The sequence below is a fragment of the Poecilia formosa genome, unplaced genomic scaffold (assembly GCF_000485575.1).
Source record: "Poecilia formosa unplaced genomic scaffold, Poecilia_formosa-5.1.2 Scaffold187, whole genome shotgun sequence".
Taxonomy (NCBI): domain Eukaryota; kingdom Metazoa; phylum Chordata; class Actinopteri; order Cyprinodontiformes; family Poeciliidae; genus Poecilia; species Poecilia formosa.
Window position 1 is genome coordinate 680,244 of NW_006800126.1, and position 21,086 is coordinate 701,329.

At 40.9% G+C, this 21,086-nt stretch overlaps 1 protein-coding gene across 8 annotated transcripts in view; it reads right to left on the reverse strand.

Annotated features, from left to right (window-relative positions):
• nrxn3b (neurexin 3b) overlaps positions 1–10,532 on the reverse strand; it is a 402,487-nt gene extending 391,955 nt beyond the window's left edge. For 6 of the 8 annotated variants that reach the window (XM_007566141.2, XM_016678681.1, XM_007566140.2 and 3 more), the window contains exons 1-2: positions 10,187–10,531; positions 3,543–4,625 (exon numbers count right to left, since the gene is read on the reverse strand). In XM_007566141.2, coding sequence (XP_007566203.1) covers positions 3,543–4,239 — 697 coding nt within the window. In that variant the 5' untranslated portion in view covers positions 4,240–4,625; positions 10,187–10,531. Of the gene's footprint in view, positions 1–3,542; positions 4,626–10,186 lie in introns of all 8 variants that reach the window. The other 2 variants (XM_016678683.1, XM_016678682.1) reach the window with 2 other exon arrangements.
• Positions 10,533–21,086: the final 10,554 nt, after the last annotated feature.

Below are 21,086 nucleotides of genomic sequence, written 5' to 3' on the forward strand. Positions count from 1 at the left end.
ATTTTTAACGACCATAAAGCGAACCAATCCGTTGGTCTCAAACACATAACGTTTCTCAAGCCGAGCAGCACCAACAGGCTTCACCCCGCTTCCCTTTTTTAATCCTCCAATTTTCTCATGTTTCATCTCAGATGGTAATTCAGCTCACCCCCCTCTCTCTCATTCCTCTGCCAGGCCAGTGGGCTACTATTAGGAGCGCGGCTGGCGAAATGCTTTCAAGGCCCAGCCTGCTCAGTCAGTAAACCATCTGCCCGCTTTAACGAGTGGCTAGAGGGCCTCGTCCGCGTTAATGCATGTGATTGCACGTACGCCACTGAATGTCGGCGTGTTTGAGCGCAGGACCACACTGCATGATAATGCAACACGTAAATATTCACAGGTTTGACAGATTGCACGCATCGCTCGTTATTCAGTCTTCAGTCTACTGACACAGACAGGTGTGCTAAGCAGTCGGTCATATGTTGCTGCGACCAAATGGTTGGAACGCAGTCGCTACTAAATTGCCCTCCAAAAGCGCTCCATTCAGTCGAGCATCGCTCGAACAACAAGTGCTTTGCCACTTGAAGACATGTGGCCATGATAATAAAAGAACTGCAGCTTATTTGCCAACAGACAGCCCGAAATTGACGGTGGTGTTTGCGCAGCCATTTTCCAGGCAAATTGGCCGTCTCTGTTCTCATTATCTCTCTAATTATAGTTCCGCGTCTCCGCGGCATAATCAACAATCAGCCACATCAGTTAATGGCGAAGCAGGGAAGAGCAGCAGTTGGATGAAGCGTGTGCACACTCCCTCCCTCCCCCCTCCCCATCTCAATCGTTTTCCCATTGAAGCTGGAGCAAAATGGAAGAAGATTTCAAAACAGATGACGGAGAAGGAGGCAAACCGGAGCGCAACGGCTGACCTCCTGGGACAAATTAGGTTACAAGGCACTGTCGCTGAATTTACTCGTCACACTTCCTCTGCTCTAAGGCGGCGAAATGACAGCCTTTTCTCCCCCCTCTGTGTCCGTCTAAGCTATTATTTGGCCTGAGTCGCAAGTGCCCTCTTAAAAACCTGGGTTGTTTTTACACAAAGATGTCACGGTTCCCCCCATCAGCTCTCAGACAAATGGACCACCTACCTACTTCTCTATTGACTCTTCAGCTCCGACAGTGAGCAAATGGGATGAAGCGAAAAAGAGGTCAAGTCCACTCAGTTCGCTTGGCTGCTCTGCAACCAGCACATCGTGTGCTGTCCTGAACAATGCCACAGGCGTGCGCTGGAGATTTAAGCTCAGAACAGCTTCATTTTTAGCAGCAAACGTTGGAACATATTAGGAAGCCAAACATAGCAGAAACCATTAAGAGAAATAGCAAATTTGAACGTCTTCCCCGTATTGGATACAGTTCGAAATAGCTTGGAATCGGCACAAGTGTTCAGTGAGCATTCCTCTTTTTTTTTTCTTTTTTTTTTTTGCCAAAGTGGAGTCATCTCTGAACCATGTCAGTCTGATTCAGACACAGGAAGTGGGTCATCAGTGGAGGGTTCTCAACATGGGTCTGTTCACACAATCTACAATCTTTAAAAGTGAAGAAAGATGCAAAGTTGAAGTGAAAATGTTTTCTGTAGACTGATGCTCTAAAGGAGACTTACAAATAACCCTTAACCTTGTTCATGTTTTGCCACGTCATACAAACTTTAATGTTCAGTTTTATAGGGATTTTATGTGATGGACCTTCATCTAAACCATTCCATCTTAACTGTGGGTTTATTTTATTTATTTATTTTTTTTGAGGTGTTGTGCTGCTGGCAGGAGACACTCTAGTCTTAACTCCTTGGTAGTTTCTAGAATATCTTCAACTACAGATGGAGCCACCAAGGCACATCACCCAACAGTGAAATATGGTGCACCATATTTCACTGTTGGGTGATGTGCCGTGACATTTATTCCCTTTGGTCTCATTCAACCAAGGTAAATTACATTTCTTATAACTTTGTTTCAAAAACAACTTTCTTTTTGTTTCTCATCCTTCCATAATAGCCACTCGAGTGTTATCATGGGTGTCTGGGTTGAATCCAAAGATTGACCGATACACTGAGAGATGTTCAGCATTTGGGATACGTTTTATATTCTAACATTTCTGGAAACTTCTTCACAATTCACCCTCTGACCTGGTATTTGTGGTGCTATTTATTCTCGAGTGTTCTCTAACAAACCTTTAACGTCTTCACAAAACAGCTGAAACTGTGCTGAGATTACAATATGCACTGATGGACTGTATTATTCCCAATTTCACTGTAATTGTGGGGTATCAAAGTAAAGGGGACTAAATACAAATGCAAGCAACACAGTTACATGCCTATCTGTGTTGGTGTATCACATAAAAATCCAGGTGAAATACACTAAAGTTTGCAGAAATGTACAAAACATGAACAAGTTCAAGGGGTACGAATACATTTTTGAAAGGCTCTACATGTATGAAAATGCAAATGTTATGACTTAAAAAGAAATAATAAAGGAACTTATTCCTTGAATCAGATGGTTATCCTCTCAAAGTTTCAGCAGTAGCATGTTCAGAAAGATTAAGCTAATATTAAGTAACCTTTATGCAGAAGTAGTGGTGTCATGAAACAAGAGAAAGCAGCTTTATGTGCATTATATTGTCAGTGGGCTATTTGAGATTATGTGCAAGAAAGAAGGAAGGCTTTAATGTCTAAATCATCAAATGTTGTCAAAGAGGTGCATCTCATTACACTCCCCAAGGAAGAGATGGGCTTGGCCCAGAAGAAGAGCAAAAATAGGTGACGTTGTTTCTTATCCACACTTTGTGTGTACCTTGAGGCCTCCGCATCACCTTGCCAAATCTGAATACATTTAATGAAGAAAAAAAAAACAGGAGAAGGAACTTAGAGTTGTAATTTTAGTCACATCAGCTAATAGGGTATCCACCGCTGCCTCATCAAATGTAATAACTGTGAAGGGAGTGGAAATGCTGAGCCCATCACCTCCAATTTAACTCCCACGTGAAATACAGAGAGTTGCTGGGCTGCATGTGCAACAGCCCACAAAGAAATATTCAGACTCCCAAGTCCTGCAAGATCTGCATTAAATATTTCAAATGCAGAGCTGCTCTAGCTTGATAAAAATTATGCTGATTTGGGAAGGCATCAGTGCAAACAATGCAGATTTTTTTGTTTTTCAGTTTATTTTTTTTTTCCAAGGCACTTTATAAATGAAGAGTGGTTGTGGCACAGATCACATTAGGTGAATGGCAATGCAGTTATGGAGATTACGTCTAATTCCAGAAGCTTCTATTGAGATTTATGATGTAGCAAAAATACTTTGAGGTCTAAGCCACATTATGGTTAAGAATATATGCAAAACAAAAAAAAGATAGAATAATGAGATTTTTTCTCTCTCTCTCTTGGAAGCTGGAATAAAAACACAAACCTTGTATTAGGTCAGTTCTATATTTGAAAGAAACCCCTTTTGAATTTTTCACAAAGACCTTAATCAATATTTATTGCTTGACACAGAAAACAACGAAGCCAGCCCTCTTACCTTCCGTGCAGTATCGACCTACATATCCAGTTTTGGAGCAGTCACAGTAGACTTCTCCATCTGCCAGCGAGCAGATCCCGCCATTCTCGCAGGGGTTCTCCGTGCAAAGGCCCATCATCTCCAGACGAACCTTCTGGCTATTGACCAACGAGGGCAACTTACTCCCGTAACTGAGGTTGGTGATAATCCCTTTGAACGGCGGAAGCTCGCGGACCGAGGGCAGGGTGATGGCGGCCGTGCGGATATCCCTCGGAAGCCCCCCGAGAAAGAGGTCACTGACGATCTTCATGAACTGCCGCTGGGGGCGCACCTCGCCCGTCTTGCTCTGACCATCCACGGCCAAGCCGGTCCACAGGTTCTCCCTGTTGATGGCGGCGAAGTGCCAGCGGCTGTCGTTGACCGGCTTGTCCGAGGTGATGGTGGTCTCGGCGCAGTCGATGCTGACGTGGAGCTGGAGCTTGCCGTCGGACAGGGCGAGCAGCAGGAAGTCGCAGTATCCGCCGTCGTCGAAGTAGAGCAGCAGGCCGTCCGATTGCGAGGTCTTGAACTGAAATGTCAGGTCACCCCTGGAGCTGGCATCCCAGCGCACGTAGCGAGCCCACTGGCCTTGAGAACCGGTAAACTCCAAGCCTGTGCTCAGGCTCAGCAGGGTACTTAGTAGCAGACAAAAAGGCCCAGGAAGGCTGTTGGGATTCATCGTAGAAAAACCAAAGGGTGTCGAAAAGAAGGGTTGGAATTTGGGGATAGATCCTCAAAGTGATGGAACCATTTGGTTACGGTTTAGCTCCAGCGTTTACCTGCTGACTCTTATATTCCACATAGGTTACTTAAAGATTCTTTGCTTTAAGGTCTAATGTTGATAACAGATTGAATCTTGATCTTGTCCAGCCAAGTCTAAGTTGGGATATATGTATAAAAAATGGTGAAAGTGCGATGATGATGTCGGTGATTCAGAGCTGCGTCTGATGATCTAGGGTTGGGCCTTTGAACCGACTTCCTGGTTTGAAGCATGTAACAATCGGTGTTGGCCCAGTTTCACGCCCCATGATTTGGTAGTCAGCTTTAAAAACAACTTGGACAGACCTGGTGGGGGGAAAAAATAGCGTATTAATACATTTCTTTGAGCAGAACTCTATCATCTTGCAACAGACTATTCCCAGATGAATGGATGTCTAATTTATGCAACACATAGATCATTTGTAATGCATACTGGGAGTTTTGATTCAGCTCTAAAGTACATAGTCATAATAAAAGTCGCATTTAGCGGAATCGAAGCAAAAATCATCCCTTTGGGCTAGACAGACAAGATACTTCAAACCCCATCCAATGCAAATCTGACGTTTTGATCCCTACAAGCAACTAAACACCCACTAATAACACCCATAAAGATCTCATGAGCTTTTCTTGCAAGGTGCCATGTCTTCCAAATGCTCTCTTCAACTGAAAATCATCTTGGCGGTTTCAGCTTGAGCCGAGATCCGATTTCTCGATTAACTTATCCATGAGTGATGCAAACAAACAAATTAATCTCGGAGACCGCTGCTGTTGACTTCCTGACCACTGGAAAGCCCACTGAGCCGAAGCCGAACATTCGTTCACCTTCGAATGTTAGGCTGCTATCTGCAAGGGGCTGCTGGGATTCTGATTAGTATGACTAATTATCCACCGCCACTCTTTCTCTCTCCATTTCTCCAATTTGCATGCCTTTGAGGGATTACAGCTGCAAACACAGATCCAGAAAGATGTAAGGATGGATCGGGGTGGGTGGGGGGATATTTCATGTTTGAATCCCACTTGTTCTCTTGGTAAATAGATATCTAAATGGTTTCTATCACCGAGGAAGACTGTCAAAGCATATCAACTAGGAAACCATCTTCGCTTGCTGCAGCTCCTCTTATACACTTTTGTTTAATTTTGCTCACCAGAGCTACAAATGATGTACAAGGTGAAACCTTATATGTGTGTGTACTCTTCCAGCCCTTTGCCCTTGCAATTGTTTTGGCAGTGGGCTGCCAACCAGACAAATGCATTGTCCAATCATGACAGCAGCACAGAACCAGGAAACACAATAGGCCCTTTAACCACCTGCCCTGAATAGTTAATCTTGCTGCAGCAGGCGAGCTATTGAATTCAGGTAACCGATACCTATGTTAATGCACCGCATGTGTGCTCGCATGTGTGTGTCCTAGTGCAGCTCTGTCTCTGACAACACCGGGTTGCCTAAATGGATGATTGTCTTTGTCTTAAAAAGAGATTTGATGAGAGGTTAAAAGGTTCTGCTTGGAAAAATAACCCTCAACACTGCCGTGTGAGTCCGGCCCAGTATAAGGACAAGGCCTGGATGGAGTACGTGGGTATGGGATGGGAGGGTTAGATGCTAGGTCTCTTGAATAGGCAAAGTCGTATGATATCTGAGATGGCAGTTTGGTATACCAACAAGCCAAGCCTCTATTCAATCAACATGACTCAATGTGTGTAATACCTGACTGGGTTATCAGATATCCCTGAACGCCATCGATTTACGGAGAACGCCTACATTGCCATTGTGTGGTATTTGTCTTCTTTTAACTTGAGCACGGAAGATTTGCTTGTGAAGATTTGCCCTCCCTAAAATTATTCATATTTTGTCACATTATATAAACAAACTTTAATATTTGAATTCTACATTTGAAACCCCAGTAGTTTGATTTTTGAAATTGTAAAAATAAACTCTAGAAATATCTTTTACAAATTTGTATTTAGCCCCTTTAGTCAATGTATAGAACCACATTTTGTTGCAACTTTGGCAGTAAATCTTTTGGAGTTGAATCTGTCAACTGTCCAGAGCATGAAGCTGCCATTTCCATGTTTCATCATGGTGGAAGCTGTGGTCCTGTGGATTTCTTTCACCTTTAGGCTAGGGTAGTTCTATTTGAACTGAGTACAAGAAAAATGTGGAGTTTAGCGACTGTCTTTCCATTACAAATGAGAGAAAAACGTTGATAACATTAAAAATACACAATTTTGCAATTGTAGTGTAAATATTCATGCAAATGTGAATAAGTTAGTATTTAAAAAACATCACATGCCATCATCCTCTAATCACTTCCTGTCATCATCCTCTTCCTCTTTTCTGCCAGTAGTAACATCTGGTTGTTGATCATGTGACTCGTGATGGAAAAAAAGTATTTCCCATTGAAGTTTTGTGTGAAATACCCAAATGTTGGTATAGCCAAAAAAGCACCTCATTCCAGGGCAAGAACTTTTTCATGAAAAACTTGTTTTTCAAAATTGTCTTTTTTCTACTAAGCTAGTTTATTTTAGTAATTTCAATTTACACAACTATATATATGGTCAATGGAAATGCGGTTAATTACTGTTGATTTCTGAAAACAATAGGTTGCTTTGGATTGAATTTGAGAATACCAGAGTAAAGGAGATGAATACATGACTGAAAAGAACTGCTTAACATTTCCTTCCACTTCCTAACAATGTTTTACTTTTCATTGGTCCAAATTAAACACATTGAGTCTTTGTGATCATAATGTTAAAAAATGTAGAGAAGTTCAAGGATATCAACATTTTTTTTTGAAAGCTAACCATTTAGTGCTTGTACCTATGACATTTTGCAACTGGCTTTTTAATTTAACTAAATAAATAAAAAAAGTGCAAGCCTGTTGGCAAACCTGTAGGCTAAGACAAACAAGCCTTGATGTGGTTACACACCAATTGAATATGACATATTTTACTGACACTCTTCCAGGGTTTTTATGAAAGATGCCCTTTGGCTAACCTCATCACTGCAGAGGGCAGAAATTAGCTGTTGGAAGAATTTTTTTTTTTCATGTAATTTAAGAAGAGGAATGCATTCCCAATGAGACAGAAACGTGATTTTGTCCCCTTCTCCGTCTTTCTCCTTGCTCCATTTCTCAGTGCGCTGGCATTGCTGTCCTTTTTGTCATGCTCAATTCTCAGTGACGGGGGCCGGTTTGTCACAACTCTGTTAGCATAAGAACATATTTTCCTAGATATACACATTGAATTATTAAATAGCACAAGGATATGAGATGACCTGCATGGGTACTGTCACACACGGGCAATAAATGATGCATTGGAACTGCAGCAGATTTATTGACATGTTTTGTAATGCAGTCGAGTCTCCCCCGACGCAAAGGAGACCACCCCCACTGCCTGCTCCTACTTCCCCCTGTTTCTCGCTGAACTTCCCGTCTATCACAAGCGTCAGCCTGGAGCGACGATTTAATCCGACATCAGTCACAGCAGACACGAGTGTGCGACACTAGGAGCGGGTCCGAACCCGTTGGTCTACTGGTTGGACAAAGCAAGAGAGAACACTATGATAAAAGTGGAGCATAACTAAAGGCTAATAGTTACGTGTTGGACCTGCTAAATCAAAAATACGTGGTACAAATAAGACAAAAGAGCAACGTTTTATTTGGGGGTTACTCTTTAACAGTCATGTCCCACTTTACCTGTTTATCTATTTGTTTTGTTCACATTATCTGGGGTTTCCCCTTTTCTTTTAATAAAAAAAAAAGACTGAACAAAAGCATTGTTAAAAGAACAGAACATTATTTTCTTTTATTTCAGCACAGAAAAAGAAACAATATGCACAAACTTGGTGAGTACTATGATTAGCTAATTGCTAAGCTAATGTTAGTATTTTCAACAAAGCTTCCAAATGAAGTGAAAATGAAATAATTGTTCAAAAAGACGTGTGATGATAACACGTCCATGTCATGAGAAGAGGTAGAGAAATTGAATTCATGAGAACAAGACAAGATTTTAGAATTATGTTGCACAAAACTGAAATTCCTCATTTGTTTTCACGACTTGGGTAAATGTCTCACAAACCACAAAGTGTTTTAAAAGAACCAACAATAAGTTTAAAATAATTTCATCTAGATTTGACCGATTTATGACATTTTTACACTTTTCTGATTATATCAATTTATATTCTTGCTTCAATGTTTCTTTTAATTCTGATTGGTTTGATTAGTTTAGGTAGCTGTCTAGGTTTTCAACAAGAAATGATCAACTACATCATAATCAAAAATAGTTAAATATTCCATAGTTAAGTAAGAAACTTAGGGTTTGCCAGTTCACATTTAAATGCTGTTTAGGCTTCTTTCATGCTATTATCTAGTTGCAATGATTTGACTAGGTCACTCAGAAGGGAAACTCAATAACTACTTCCTATCTTCCATCAAAATAAAAGTCTCAAGCATGGACACAACAGAAAACCTTCTTCACATTTGGAACTTACTTAATTTACCAGACTGATGGCAACTGGATGTGAGACAGACTTTGCTTTGCTTTGATATCGCGAGATCTCGTGGTACACGTGGCCTAGACTGCGTCGTTCCAAGTTTAAATTTCCCAAAACAGAAATTCTCAGAGTTTGCGAATTGTAAAATCATTTTGTTACGGGAAACGCAATTTTCTTTACTTTGGCACCGTCTGAGAACCGTGTTGGTTGTCACTCTTTTTGCTTTCATTGAAATTCAAATAAATTCAAATAAATAAATAAATAAATAAATAAATAAATAAATAATACTATGTCAAGTAATACTTAGTAAACCCCATTCCAACGTCTAATGGAAACTTTAACGTATCTGGTCTGAACAAAGTAATATTTTTCGATTCAATTAAGATGCACCGCCAAATACATCTTGTCAATTTGTGACAACCAGCCCCACTGAAAGGTGGATAGCGAATGGCATTTTTTAACAGACTGATTTTTGAAAGCTTTACCCAGTTTGTTTAATTTTATTTATTTTTTTTAAAAGGCATAGTCTTTTTTCACCCCCAAAATAGTTAAAATCATAACTCTTCTTGATCTCGTGCACCTAATGTAGAGTCTCGAGCTAGATAAATCGTCTAACCTCTGTAAATAAGGATGAATGTCGAAAATGAATATGGATAAGAGGTCATCATTACCTCTACATGAAGCTCAGAACCAATTAGATGGATTAGCCAACACCGGAACAAGGCAAATACAGTTTTTCCCCCCCTGTCCGATAAAGGATGCACCATTTAAATTCCAATAAAATGCGCCAAAGAAAAAAAAAAAAAAAAAAAACTTAATAGGACAAAAAAACCCAGAAGCCCTGCACCGATCACGAAGATTTTTTTTTTCCACCAGCTTTCCCTCGGCTCCTCGCACGGTGGCAGCCTGACCGCCGCTCCAAACACTGCGGGAGGCACAATTTAGCTCTGTGAATTTAGATGCGAAATTCCAACAAGAGATTATAGTCACTGGACCCCATTTCCAAATCAACTCCAGTCGACTTCTGATGTATTCATGTCAGAGCAGCAACGATTCAGTCAGCTGAAACTTTCCGCCTCGATCGCTTTCCTTACCACTCACCATGAAACGACTCCTGTTAGAGGATTTCTAGTCAAATCAAGCTGTATTTGGAGGCGAAACTGTAGATATCAAACTATGACCCAAAGCTTTCTCTTACTGCGCCTAAATCCGCATCTCAGCCCCGCACTCAGTCCAAATGCCATATGCGGGAAAAAAAAAAAAAACTTCACTATTTGACAACACAGCTTAATACAACATCTACGCTGACATTTAATTTTATTTAAAAGAAATACGAGTGTCCATTAAAAAATAAAATAAAATAAAATTTTCTTACCGCTTTCGACTCCGGACGGATGAAGTCCGAGTGTAAAACAAAACAAATAAATAAATAAATAAAATCAGATTCTTCCACAACAGAATTCCATTCGCTTATATAGATATATATATATATATATTTTCCCCTCTTCCCCAGTAAAAAAAAAGGTTCAGATGCTCTTGATTAGGCAGTGATTGTAAGAGTGAGGCGCGGTGGAAGTGAGGGCGGAGGGGGAGAAAAACAAACGGGCAGCGGTCCTCCTCTCTCCTCTCCTCCGGCTCAGTGAACGCGCATCGCTCCGCTCGGCTCACTCAGCGCTGTGCTGCCGACGGGCCCCAGGATTTCTCCCACACTGACCCGCCTTCTTCCACAGCACTCAGCACGACGGGGAGAGGGAGGGAGGGAGAAAGAGTGGTGGAGGGGTATGGGGGGGATCACTCCATTTGTAGAGACAACACAGGAAGTTACCCCTCCTCAAGGCAAATTAGCAAAAAAAAAAAAAAAGAAAAAGAAAAAAACAATTAAACGGGATTTAAAAGAGAGAAAAAAACCCCCCAACAAAAACAAAGACTTTTGGTCTATCCAGCCCATGTGTTCGAGGAGTATTCGTGCTGAGTTTGGAAGGAGCGGGACATGTAGAGATTTCACTTATAGAGAGAGCCGGTTCAGATGGATCCGGCCCCGGTCAGAGCAGGAAATGGTTCCTCATGCTGCAGTTTCCACACAGGAGGAACGTCTCGTGTCACAGCAGCTCTGATTCATTGTTGCTGTCCGTGGTGCTGAAAGCTTGTCAGGGCGCTTGGAGGGAGAGAAGGGGAGCATGCAGGGGAGACGGAGGAGAAACCAATACCGTGATGTTCAGACTTTATTAATCGTCACAGCACCTGGGAATCTTGCGTTTAGTCTTGTGTAGAGATGTATAAAAATATATATATAAAAAACAAATCAGCTATCTTTTTACAACTGGGTTATAATGATTATCACCTCTGAGGCTGTAATCAGGGCTTGTGTATTAAATTATGTTTTTTTTTTTAACAGTTGTATTCAGATTCGTCTTGGTTTGCTGTTAACTCGAGGAGGGGATGCTGCTCCCCGGAGAGCGCATGAACCCAGGTGTAGCCAATAAAGCTAATGATCCAGAATGTTCTCTGCCATTATGCCTTCTTTACCCTGCAAGCATTGTTGTTCAATAAGAAAGCAAAACTAGAAACATGTGCGAGCCACGAGTACCATCACTCAAACATCTGTTTTCAAGGTACATTTCTAAACCTATTCATGTTTTTACTCAGTTTTTTTTTTATCAATGTGTGTGTACAGCTCAAAACTGTGTGCAACTGTGAAGTCGAATGAGAATTATATGCGATTTTCAGATTCACAAACAAACATTTTTTCCGTTCTTTTGAAAAAATCTGAAAAGTGCGGTGTGCACGTGTTTACTCTAATGTCCTAAAAATGGCATTTTTGAGGCGTACGTCATTTAATGTCAGTGTAAACCTAAACCGCTCTGTTGCAGTGGTCTCAAATTTCATAAATGACGACAAAAAAATAAAAAAATAAAAAAATAATAATTAAGAGCAAAGGCTATCCCAACATGACACGTTGATGGTACAACAGGAAAGTTGGTTAGGGTTGATGGGAAAACTCCAACAAATTTTTTTTCAGTAGAAAAAAAAATGTAAATCCACTTTTTCGTTCAGTCCAATTGAGGCTTAAGCTACTTTGCAAAGAACAACAAAAATACATTTTGAGATCTAAATGCATCATGCTGAAAGAAACAAACTCCAAAAGGCTCATATTGTAACTTCAGTGAATAATAGTTGAACAAAGTATTTGGCTAAGGGAGGCTAATATAAACTTTGATACCGTTTTCAGATTCTTATTTAGGAAAAGCAACAAAAACCAAGTAATAGAAGATATTGATTTTAAAGGTTGTCATGAGGTTGGGGAGAAAAAAATACATCAAGTGGTTTGAATACTTTAGGGCACCAAGGAAAGGATTTGAATAAATCAAAAATAATTGTTTTTCCAACAAGATCTCAGCTGCATTGCAAAGCGAGAACTCAATGTTACACCATTACCAACAGATCGAGTTCAAACAGCAGTTGAACAAAGAGCTAAATCTGGAGGTGTGTGGAGTCTCATTGTTTTGGCACCAGCTCAAATCCAAGTGTTTGCATCGAGAGTGGCTTGATGCTCTGCAGTAATGGAGGGAGACGAGTGGAGCAGAACAGGAAGGGTCAGAATCGGAGAATATTGTAGGATGATCTGAAAATTTTAAGAAGGGTGATGTCTGAAATATATATTTTTTGACGTGTGTGCGTGTGTTCTGCTTTTCCAGTATGAACTGTTAATTACAGTTTCAGATTTTCACTTATGTAAAAGTAGATCAAATTAAGTCCTACTCAGAGGCATACATTCGTTTAAGCTCTTCTTAAATTACGCAGGTATTTTTTCTTTTATTTTTTCTAAAGGCATCTGATGATGAATACCACGCAAATTATTTATGGTCTAAAATTTTACCTCAGATAGGAGAGCGATGGAAACCATGAGGTTTTATGGGCTGAAAGAGCTTCAGTTGTTCCTGCATTGTTGCCGTTTTTCCATATTTCACCTCTGTGGCCGTTTGTGGCTTATTCTAGGTGTGGCTGGGGCCCTGCTGGGGCCCTGCTGGGGACCAGAAAGTCGGAGGGAAGATGAGGAAAAGCAACTAAATTGAATCCATTACATTTTGAAATCATTTCTTTACACAGTATGATTTTTTTTTTTTGAGTCAATATTCCAAAAATATAAGTTAAAGTAAGTTTGACAAGTTGATTTGCTCCACATGCTAACATAGCAAGTGGAAAATAGAAATGTTTTTGATCAGATAAAGATCGCTCCTGTATTGACCCTTTAACAACATTTCACAAGCGCTTCACAGAGAAGTAGCTCAAATAATGAGCTCAGCAGATGTGCAGTTCCACCAGGAGTTTGCTAATTGCTACTGGCTAGTTTGTAGGAGTGGAGGCGTTGTGAGGGGTGGTGCACCCTGTGAGAGAGGAAGTTCGGAAACTGCAGCTCCGTGGAGAAGTTTTGTCTTCCAAAGTGGAGCTCGCGTCACCAAATGTTTTTGCACAGCTCAATGGTTGCCATGGGAGATTAAAGGGTTTCTCAAACATGCGTGAAAGAATCAAGGCAACACTCCGGGTATGTTTTTGATGAGAGAACATCGTGACATGATGTAAAACAAAAAAAATGTCTATTTTACGTAGTGCTGCCCTTTTAAAAATGTATTAAGAGTGTATGTACGCTACTCTGCTTGCTTCATCGGTAAGCCAATGTGGTACCACGACATGCCGCTGCTCACCCATCATGCCATCGCTAACCAGCTCCTCTGCCTGTCTTGTGCTTTCCCGTGCTTACCCGTCTGCCCTCACCTTGCCCAAGCAGACTAAGATCTGTCGCTTCAGGCATGATGTGTCCTATACGGAACAACTCGCTATGCACCAATCTGAGGCCGGATTAGCTCCTTGAAAGAGTCGAGTAAATCTGGAAGGATTGAATTGAATTTAAATGCTACTTAAAACACGCTTTTTAAACCAGCCCATTGTCATTCCAAAGAGTTTTTTTTTTTTTTTGTGGAAAATCTGTTTTCCCCTGCGAACCGATGCATGTGGAATACATCAGTTTATCCGTCCTCACATCTCCCTCCTGTGCAAAGATCAGACCATTTAGACGCAGCGTGAGGCCTCTGTGGTGTTTTAGAAGACAAGGACTTCGTCGAGACCTTGAAACACTTCGCCGGGGAAGGTGAATTAGAACCGCGTGATGAACCATTTGGAACGAGGCACCGGGGTGTGAGGAGTGGGCGACTCGAATAAAACAATTCCCTGCAACTGTTGTGGGAAAAAACACAGAAAAAATAAAAGAAAATATCGGGGCCATTTGTTACTTTGAATAGAGCTACGGGGTTGAAGCAACATCTGGGCCGCTTGGGTTGCCCTGCTGTTGTTGCTGCAACGCTGACCTGGATAGGAGTTTAAAAAAAGAAGCGACGAGGATTAGAGTAGAAAAGATGGGTGACCAGTTTCTTGCTTTACGGCAATGAAAATGGCTTAATGGAAGATTTCTTTCGCAGTGCTCTGCAAAAACAAACAGGTTGAGCAACGCCTCGTTTATTTTTTCAAGGATATTTCTTTCAACTTTTTGAAAGACTTTCCAGGTTTATCTTTTGAAATTGGATGCTTTTTGCTCGTCGGGTAAAAACAGTCACTTCTGACGAAACCTCTTTTAGTGGTTTTAGTGAAAAGAAAAAACATACTATTGTTGCAACATTGAGGCAAAAATCTGATTTTTTTCCCATCACCTAAAGATACAACCTCCATATATAGATAAATTTCAGATAGTTTGTTAGCCCTGAAACATATTTGTCCTCCATACTCATTTCTTGAAGCACAAACTTTAAACATCCCCAATATTTATTATTTATTCATTCTTCTACAAAAAAATTCCCTTCTCACCCTCCGTGGGTGGTCTCTCTCTCTCATCCCCTGAGCTCGGGTAATATCTATACATATATTTCACAAGTATATAATTTTTTTTCCTAGAACAGAATATAATACGAAACTAACTTCATGATTAAAAAATGAGAGTTAAACTAACTCTAATGAGCCTTGGGTCATATCATTTATTAACACTATTCCATTAAGATATTACAAAATTCAATAAGTAGTCTTCAAACAGCTTTGTCTTTAAAAAAAATAAAATAATAATAATAAAAAGAAAAATCAGTCACATCATGACAGGGAAGCTTTTACATCGTCTCCTGGTGGCATCCAGGAGTTTGATGTTAAAGATCATTTAGTGATCTATTAACCAGCTTCGAGGAGCTAATTAAATCAGAGCTGTGATAAGGTTATTAACAGGAAGACTGAAACACAAAGCGGAGTAAGCCAGGTTTTGAGGTAGAAAAGTGAAGATGTAACCCCTCTCTTTTATTTTATACAGCTGCACCAACCCAAGCTTGATCATTACTGGCTGTTGGTGAGCATCTCCAGCAGTCAGTGAGAGAGAGATTGATTATTCAGTAATCAGTCCATCACAGAAACATAAAAAAGACAAACATCTGCAGAGAAACAGAATGTTAAACGGCAATTTAGAACTAGATTGAGTACTGTGGATGTTTTTTGGACTGTTGGGTGAAGTTGGAGCCAAGGCCATAGGTCACTATAGTGACCTGTAACAACCGGATGGATGAATGGATGGATGGATGGATAGATGAATGAATGAATGAATGAATGAATGAATGAATGAATGAATGAATGAATGAATGAATGAATGAATGGATGGATAGATGGATGGAGTTCCTTGCTTAAAAATTTCAACCCTCCTTTCTGCCGAACAAAAATGGATTATAAATGACTAATAACCCTTTGATAAGACTTCAAACTGAATTCAAGAGAAGCCTCTGGTTTACTTGAACAACTCCCCAGTTATTTGTTCTGTGATTAACAACTGTTGCAATATTAACCAGGTTTTGCATAAATACGGCACAAATCAAAATAAATAAATAAATAAATAAATAAATAGATCCATTATAGATGAGGTGTTTTTCTGCTGCGTTCTTCATGTGTTGTGTACCAAGTCGTCATGCAGACAAAAAGAGAAGGTGTTTTGTTTTCCTGAAAAGTGCTTCCTCTTCTAGGTAATTGTAATTTTCACTTTTCAGGACAAAGAACAAAGTTCCACTGCTCGTCCTGTAAAGCTGTTTTGCTGGATCGACGGACTCATGACCCGCCTTTTCCAACAATAAGACGTTTGATTCTTCTTTGACTTCTCTGCTCTCAATAGTCGTAACCAAAGATCAAAGACTCAGCAGATGAGCTGCGGACCGCAGACATATGTTACCATTTCCCATCATTGTTGGGCGTGTGTTTGTGGTGTGTGTGGCCTTGTATCTGATACATTGTAAGAACCATTTTGCTAACATCTAGACTTTGGGCCCCATATGGGGACAAACTGCTCCTTATGGGACCCAAAGCCGGGTCCCTATAAGAAGAAGTGCTGTTTTTGGGCCAGGGCTTAGGTTTAGGACTAAGGTGTGAATTGAGTTTAGGGTCAGGCATGTATTGGTCAGGGTTAGGGTTAGAGTCAGTGTTAAATTGTAGAAATGAATGAAAAGAAATGATGAAAATAGATAGCCTTATATCATTAATTAAAACAGCTACTGGGGTATAAAGGAGATGCTGTTCCCAATAAAAACACACAGATCCCCCGAGTTTCTGTGTGTATATGAGTCTGATCCACGAAAGCTGAATGTCCCATAAACAGGATGCTTTCATTCCAGTCAGTGAATGACCTTGGGGTCGTCCAGCATCAAAATGCCACGTCAAACTGACTGTAACTCTCTTAAACAGAGCCCAGATGGTATTTACTCCCCACTATAAGCGTCAGAACCCTCCTCTGATATGACAACGTTTTTCCACCTGAACAATGGTAAGAATCTGTAAAGACAAATAAACAAGTCTTGACTAAAAGTGTTTTCAAACCTGATGGTTCAGTAGATGTTTTGATTGGGGACTAAAAGTGCAACATTTGTTACATTTTCTCCTCCACGCTACACAATCCAAACTATTTGAAAAACCTGTTCCCCTCCTCGCCTGTGGTGGCGCCGCACCAAAAAGCACTGAAGAAAACAACTGAGTGCATCTTCCTTCTTCACAAAATGCAAACAAAAACAGAGTAGCATCAGATTAGCTTTTGTTTTTCGTTGGAGACATTGAACCATTTCTCCCTCTGGTGCTAGACTCTCGCGTCTGTTTTGATTGTATTTACCCAAAATGCCGTGCGATGTCGTTAGCTTCCTGCTTTTGCAGTGGTCTCTGGTCTGCTTGCATCTACACATGCATTCGAACAGCATCAGAGTTCACTTGAATTGAACTGAGACTTCGGTTTTTAGGCGGACCAGAGTTTTAGCACGATCCCAAAACGAACCAAATTTTCTAGGCGAACGGACAAAAGTTCAACTAAAGCGGACTAAACAGGGCTGGTATGAATGCACCCTTACAGTAGGTTCTTCTAACACATGAATATGCTTTGATCTAAAGCCATCAGCTGTAGCTATGGTTGTATGGTTGGGGTTATTGCTCCGCAGGAAGCAGTAGTAGGTCTTTTCCAACCCTTAAAGGTTTCTCTTCTGGTTTTTCTCTGTATTTAGCTTCCATCATCTCCTCATCAGATTTGATCAGCTATAAATAAAGTCACACAACACCTATATGTGGAAAGATACCTCTTTTTAAAAAGCCTGGCATCAGTGCAAAGTGATTGGTGGAAGGGTTTGTCAAAAGTGGCTGTAGAAAGCCATCCATTGCTTGTCTGCTTGTTAGGAGGCATCGGCCTGACTGAAAAGGTCTTACAGCTGACATCTTCAGAAAAATGAATGATACATTGTTTTAATTGTCGGCTATCTTTTCTGGCTGTACCTTGATCTTTACCAGCACCAATTTCACAGCTGTGTGTTTTTTAAGGTATAAAAATATCATTTGTACAACTGCAGGTGCGAACAACATATTCCGACGAGGCTCCTGCAAGCGGGTGCCACCTGCCATGGTGGTGTCAATAATCCATGAGGATCCTAATAATGCATCATTGTTTGCCACCCACTCACTAAAGGTCACATGTGTTTTCTCTCTCTTTCTCTCTCTGCCTCAACACACACACACACACGCACACACACACATCCAGACAATGATGCCCATTGATCCTAATTGCGCTCATATTTATAGCAAATCCCTGCCATCTGAATGCCTGCTTGGCTGGTCACCGAAACGACTGTTAGCGGGTCATCGTGATTACACCGTCAAGGACATCTATTAGGGTCCAATTTGGCCGGGTCGGGTCGTCGAACGGGCTCGGCTCGCCTCCATAATGGGTATTCATTTATCTCCCGTTGTTTGGGAACCGTTGCGTGCGAGCTCCACGGCTTTGGTGCTAAGCAGGATGAATGTGATATTTAGATCAATAGTTCCAGCTTACGGAGAAAAATGTGACGGTATACAGATGATAAGAGGGTGATATTTCATTGTAAATGTCAGCGTAATGTAGCCATCGGCTGCCCAGGGTGGGTGTGTGGGGGGGAGTGGGTACAGACTCCAGACAAAATAGACTATGTGCATATGCTCCAACAACTGGCTTTAGACTCGACAGTTTTACTGTATATGCAACGTGAGGGCACTTCATCTATGAGCCCATTTCACAGAGAGGAGAATCTATTTGAATAATGAGGAAAAGCACCTGCCAGGCTCTGTTATCCTGACTCATGAACTATCGTCCCAACACCTCCGTACGTCTGAAGGGGAAAACAGAGAGAAACAAAGAGTCCAAGAGTGTAGTCACCGCACTGCAGGCTACCTGCATGTTATTTTAAACACATACCTTCAAGCCTGAATAGACAAGCAGACACAAACCAGAGAGGCGTTGCTGCCACAACGCTTCATCAATCACCGGACACAAAACCACGAGACCACGCTGCCCCCGAGAACGAAGCCGTTGTCCTTTCCTTATCCTGTGAGAGATCGTTGAGTTCACAAATATCCACCATGCGTTAGAGGTTTTTGCAATTTTTTTCTGGTACCCCACAAGATTCTTCTTTTTGTTTGTCCCCAACAGCAGCACTTTGTTCAGAAAGTAAAGCCCATTTATTGCATCACATCCACCAAAAATGGTATAAAAGAATTCATATCAAAAGACGGATCAAGAATCTAGATGACTGGAAGGCTGGAGCAAGAGGCTAAAGCTTTTTTTTTTTAAGTAAAGTGCTTTGTCAGAACCTCTCTAGTCTTCTAGTATTTCTATGGAAGTTGCAATGAAATTAAAAAACATCAATAAGCTTTCAAATACAAGTCACTTGCGCATTTCAGAAATTTGAAAACCGAAAAGGTTAGAGTTGTACAAAACGCAGACGGCCTACTGTTGCCGACTCCTCAAGCAATAATTTCTCAAAGAGACCAATTTATATTCCATCTAAACCGTGAGAAAATGTCTCTGAAAAGAGACGGTTAAAAGACATCCATATAAAGACAGGCAGTGATGCATTAGTGATGTTGAAGGGTGCCTGGAGTTGATCAAAGGGCTTTAACCTGGTCTAACGTTTCGATGTTTTAGTTCAGACTAGATTTGGAAGAGACCTGTGTGTTAAGTAAAACTGAAAACACATTTTTCTAACGCTAAAGGAGTACAAGGACTGGCTAGTCTTACATAGCCATAAAAAAATAAATAAAAAAGATTTCCTCTAGTGTTTGGAATGAAAGGGCAGCAGCCGATTGAGCTGCAGCAAAAGGGATCAATGGAGGTTTTTATATCTTATTGAATGCTTTTACATATTGTGAAGGTACACCCAACGCATTAAGATATTTTTATTGGGTTTTTATGTGATGGAGCAATACAAAAACAACACACAGTTTTGTAATAGATAGAAAGTATAGTGAAAACACCTTCCCCACCAGGACAAATGGTGGTGGCAGCATCATGCTGTGGGATGGGAAGATGGATGGAGTTAAAGAATGGAAGATCTCAGAGAAAAACAAACACCATGAAAGACTGTAAAAGATTCAAGACCGATCTCATCCCAACTCCAAACATGCAGATTGAGCGACAGTACTCCTACCAAAGCATGTTAACGTGCTGGAACGGCCCAGTCAAAGTCTGTGGCATAACTCAAGAACTCACCGATGTTCAAAAGGGAACAAAATAAAAAATGCTCTAGTCATACCAAACTATTTTTTTATTATCATTTTGTAAAACTACTTGATGATCACGTGTCATTTTAACGTCCAAGACGTTCGGCCGTAACTTGCATTGTGTTGGTTTATCGCATAAAAGCGAAATAAGAGTTTAAATGGTACAAATTACATATTGCAGTCACTGTAATGCTAGATGACTCCTCACCGTGGGGTATAAACCTCGGTTTAGTCGCATTTACCGGCTCTGCAATCCGGACAGGTAAAACGGTTCGGCGGGACAAACCCTGCCACCTGGCAGGGCCACCTGCGATCCGCCGACAGAGAACGTTTCAGACTCTCGCCAGATGGTTGTGTGAGGAGAGATCACACACAAAGGAGAGAACAAAAAAAAAAAAAAAACCTCACACACACACGCTCACTCACTCGTAAACACACGCAGCCGTTTACGGTTTCCTTAAACAAATAATTTATGCGAGCCAGGTGCGCTGCAGCTCTTTGGTCTTGGACACAGACATAGAAATGGATCCTCCTCATGTTCCGTCGTGTGACATTGTGAAAGTCAAAGACTTTTTTATTTATTTATTTTATTTTTTTTTTTGCACTTGACATGTAATATACAAGTCTTGGCGTTATTTTAAAGTTTAAAGAAGTGCGCTTCGTACAGGATGGAGCGTTGCGTTTTGTGTGCATATCGCTCAAAGTTTACGTCTGGAGTCGTCTGCGGACCCATCTGTCTTCCCACCCACCTGCTTGTGGACAGACTGGAACATTTCCTACGAGAACAAAAAAACAAAAAACAAAAAACAAAAAAACAGACAAAGACCTGGCTCCAGATTCTGAATAAGGAGCATGACAAAGAGCAGGAAAAAAAAAAAAGACATCAGACACAGAAATCCACAATGAGGCTCCTCAAACTACTTGAGAGACTCAGTGGGTGAAACAAAAGCGTGTGCTAAGGGACAAACAAGATGATGAAAGCTTGGTGGAGGTTTGAAAAAGATGACACGTTTCTTTCATTTCGGAGTGAAAGCCTGCTTGTCAAAGCAAATACAATACCTCTGCATTACCAATCACTTTTCCTTTTGTCCTCGCTGTGACTCTTCTTTCAGTCGTATGGCACATATAAGTCTTGTGGACGTTTCTTTATTTTTTTAAAGTATCTGCCACCGCTGTGCATTCTCAAGGGGGCAGGGGGAGAC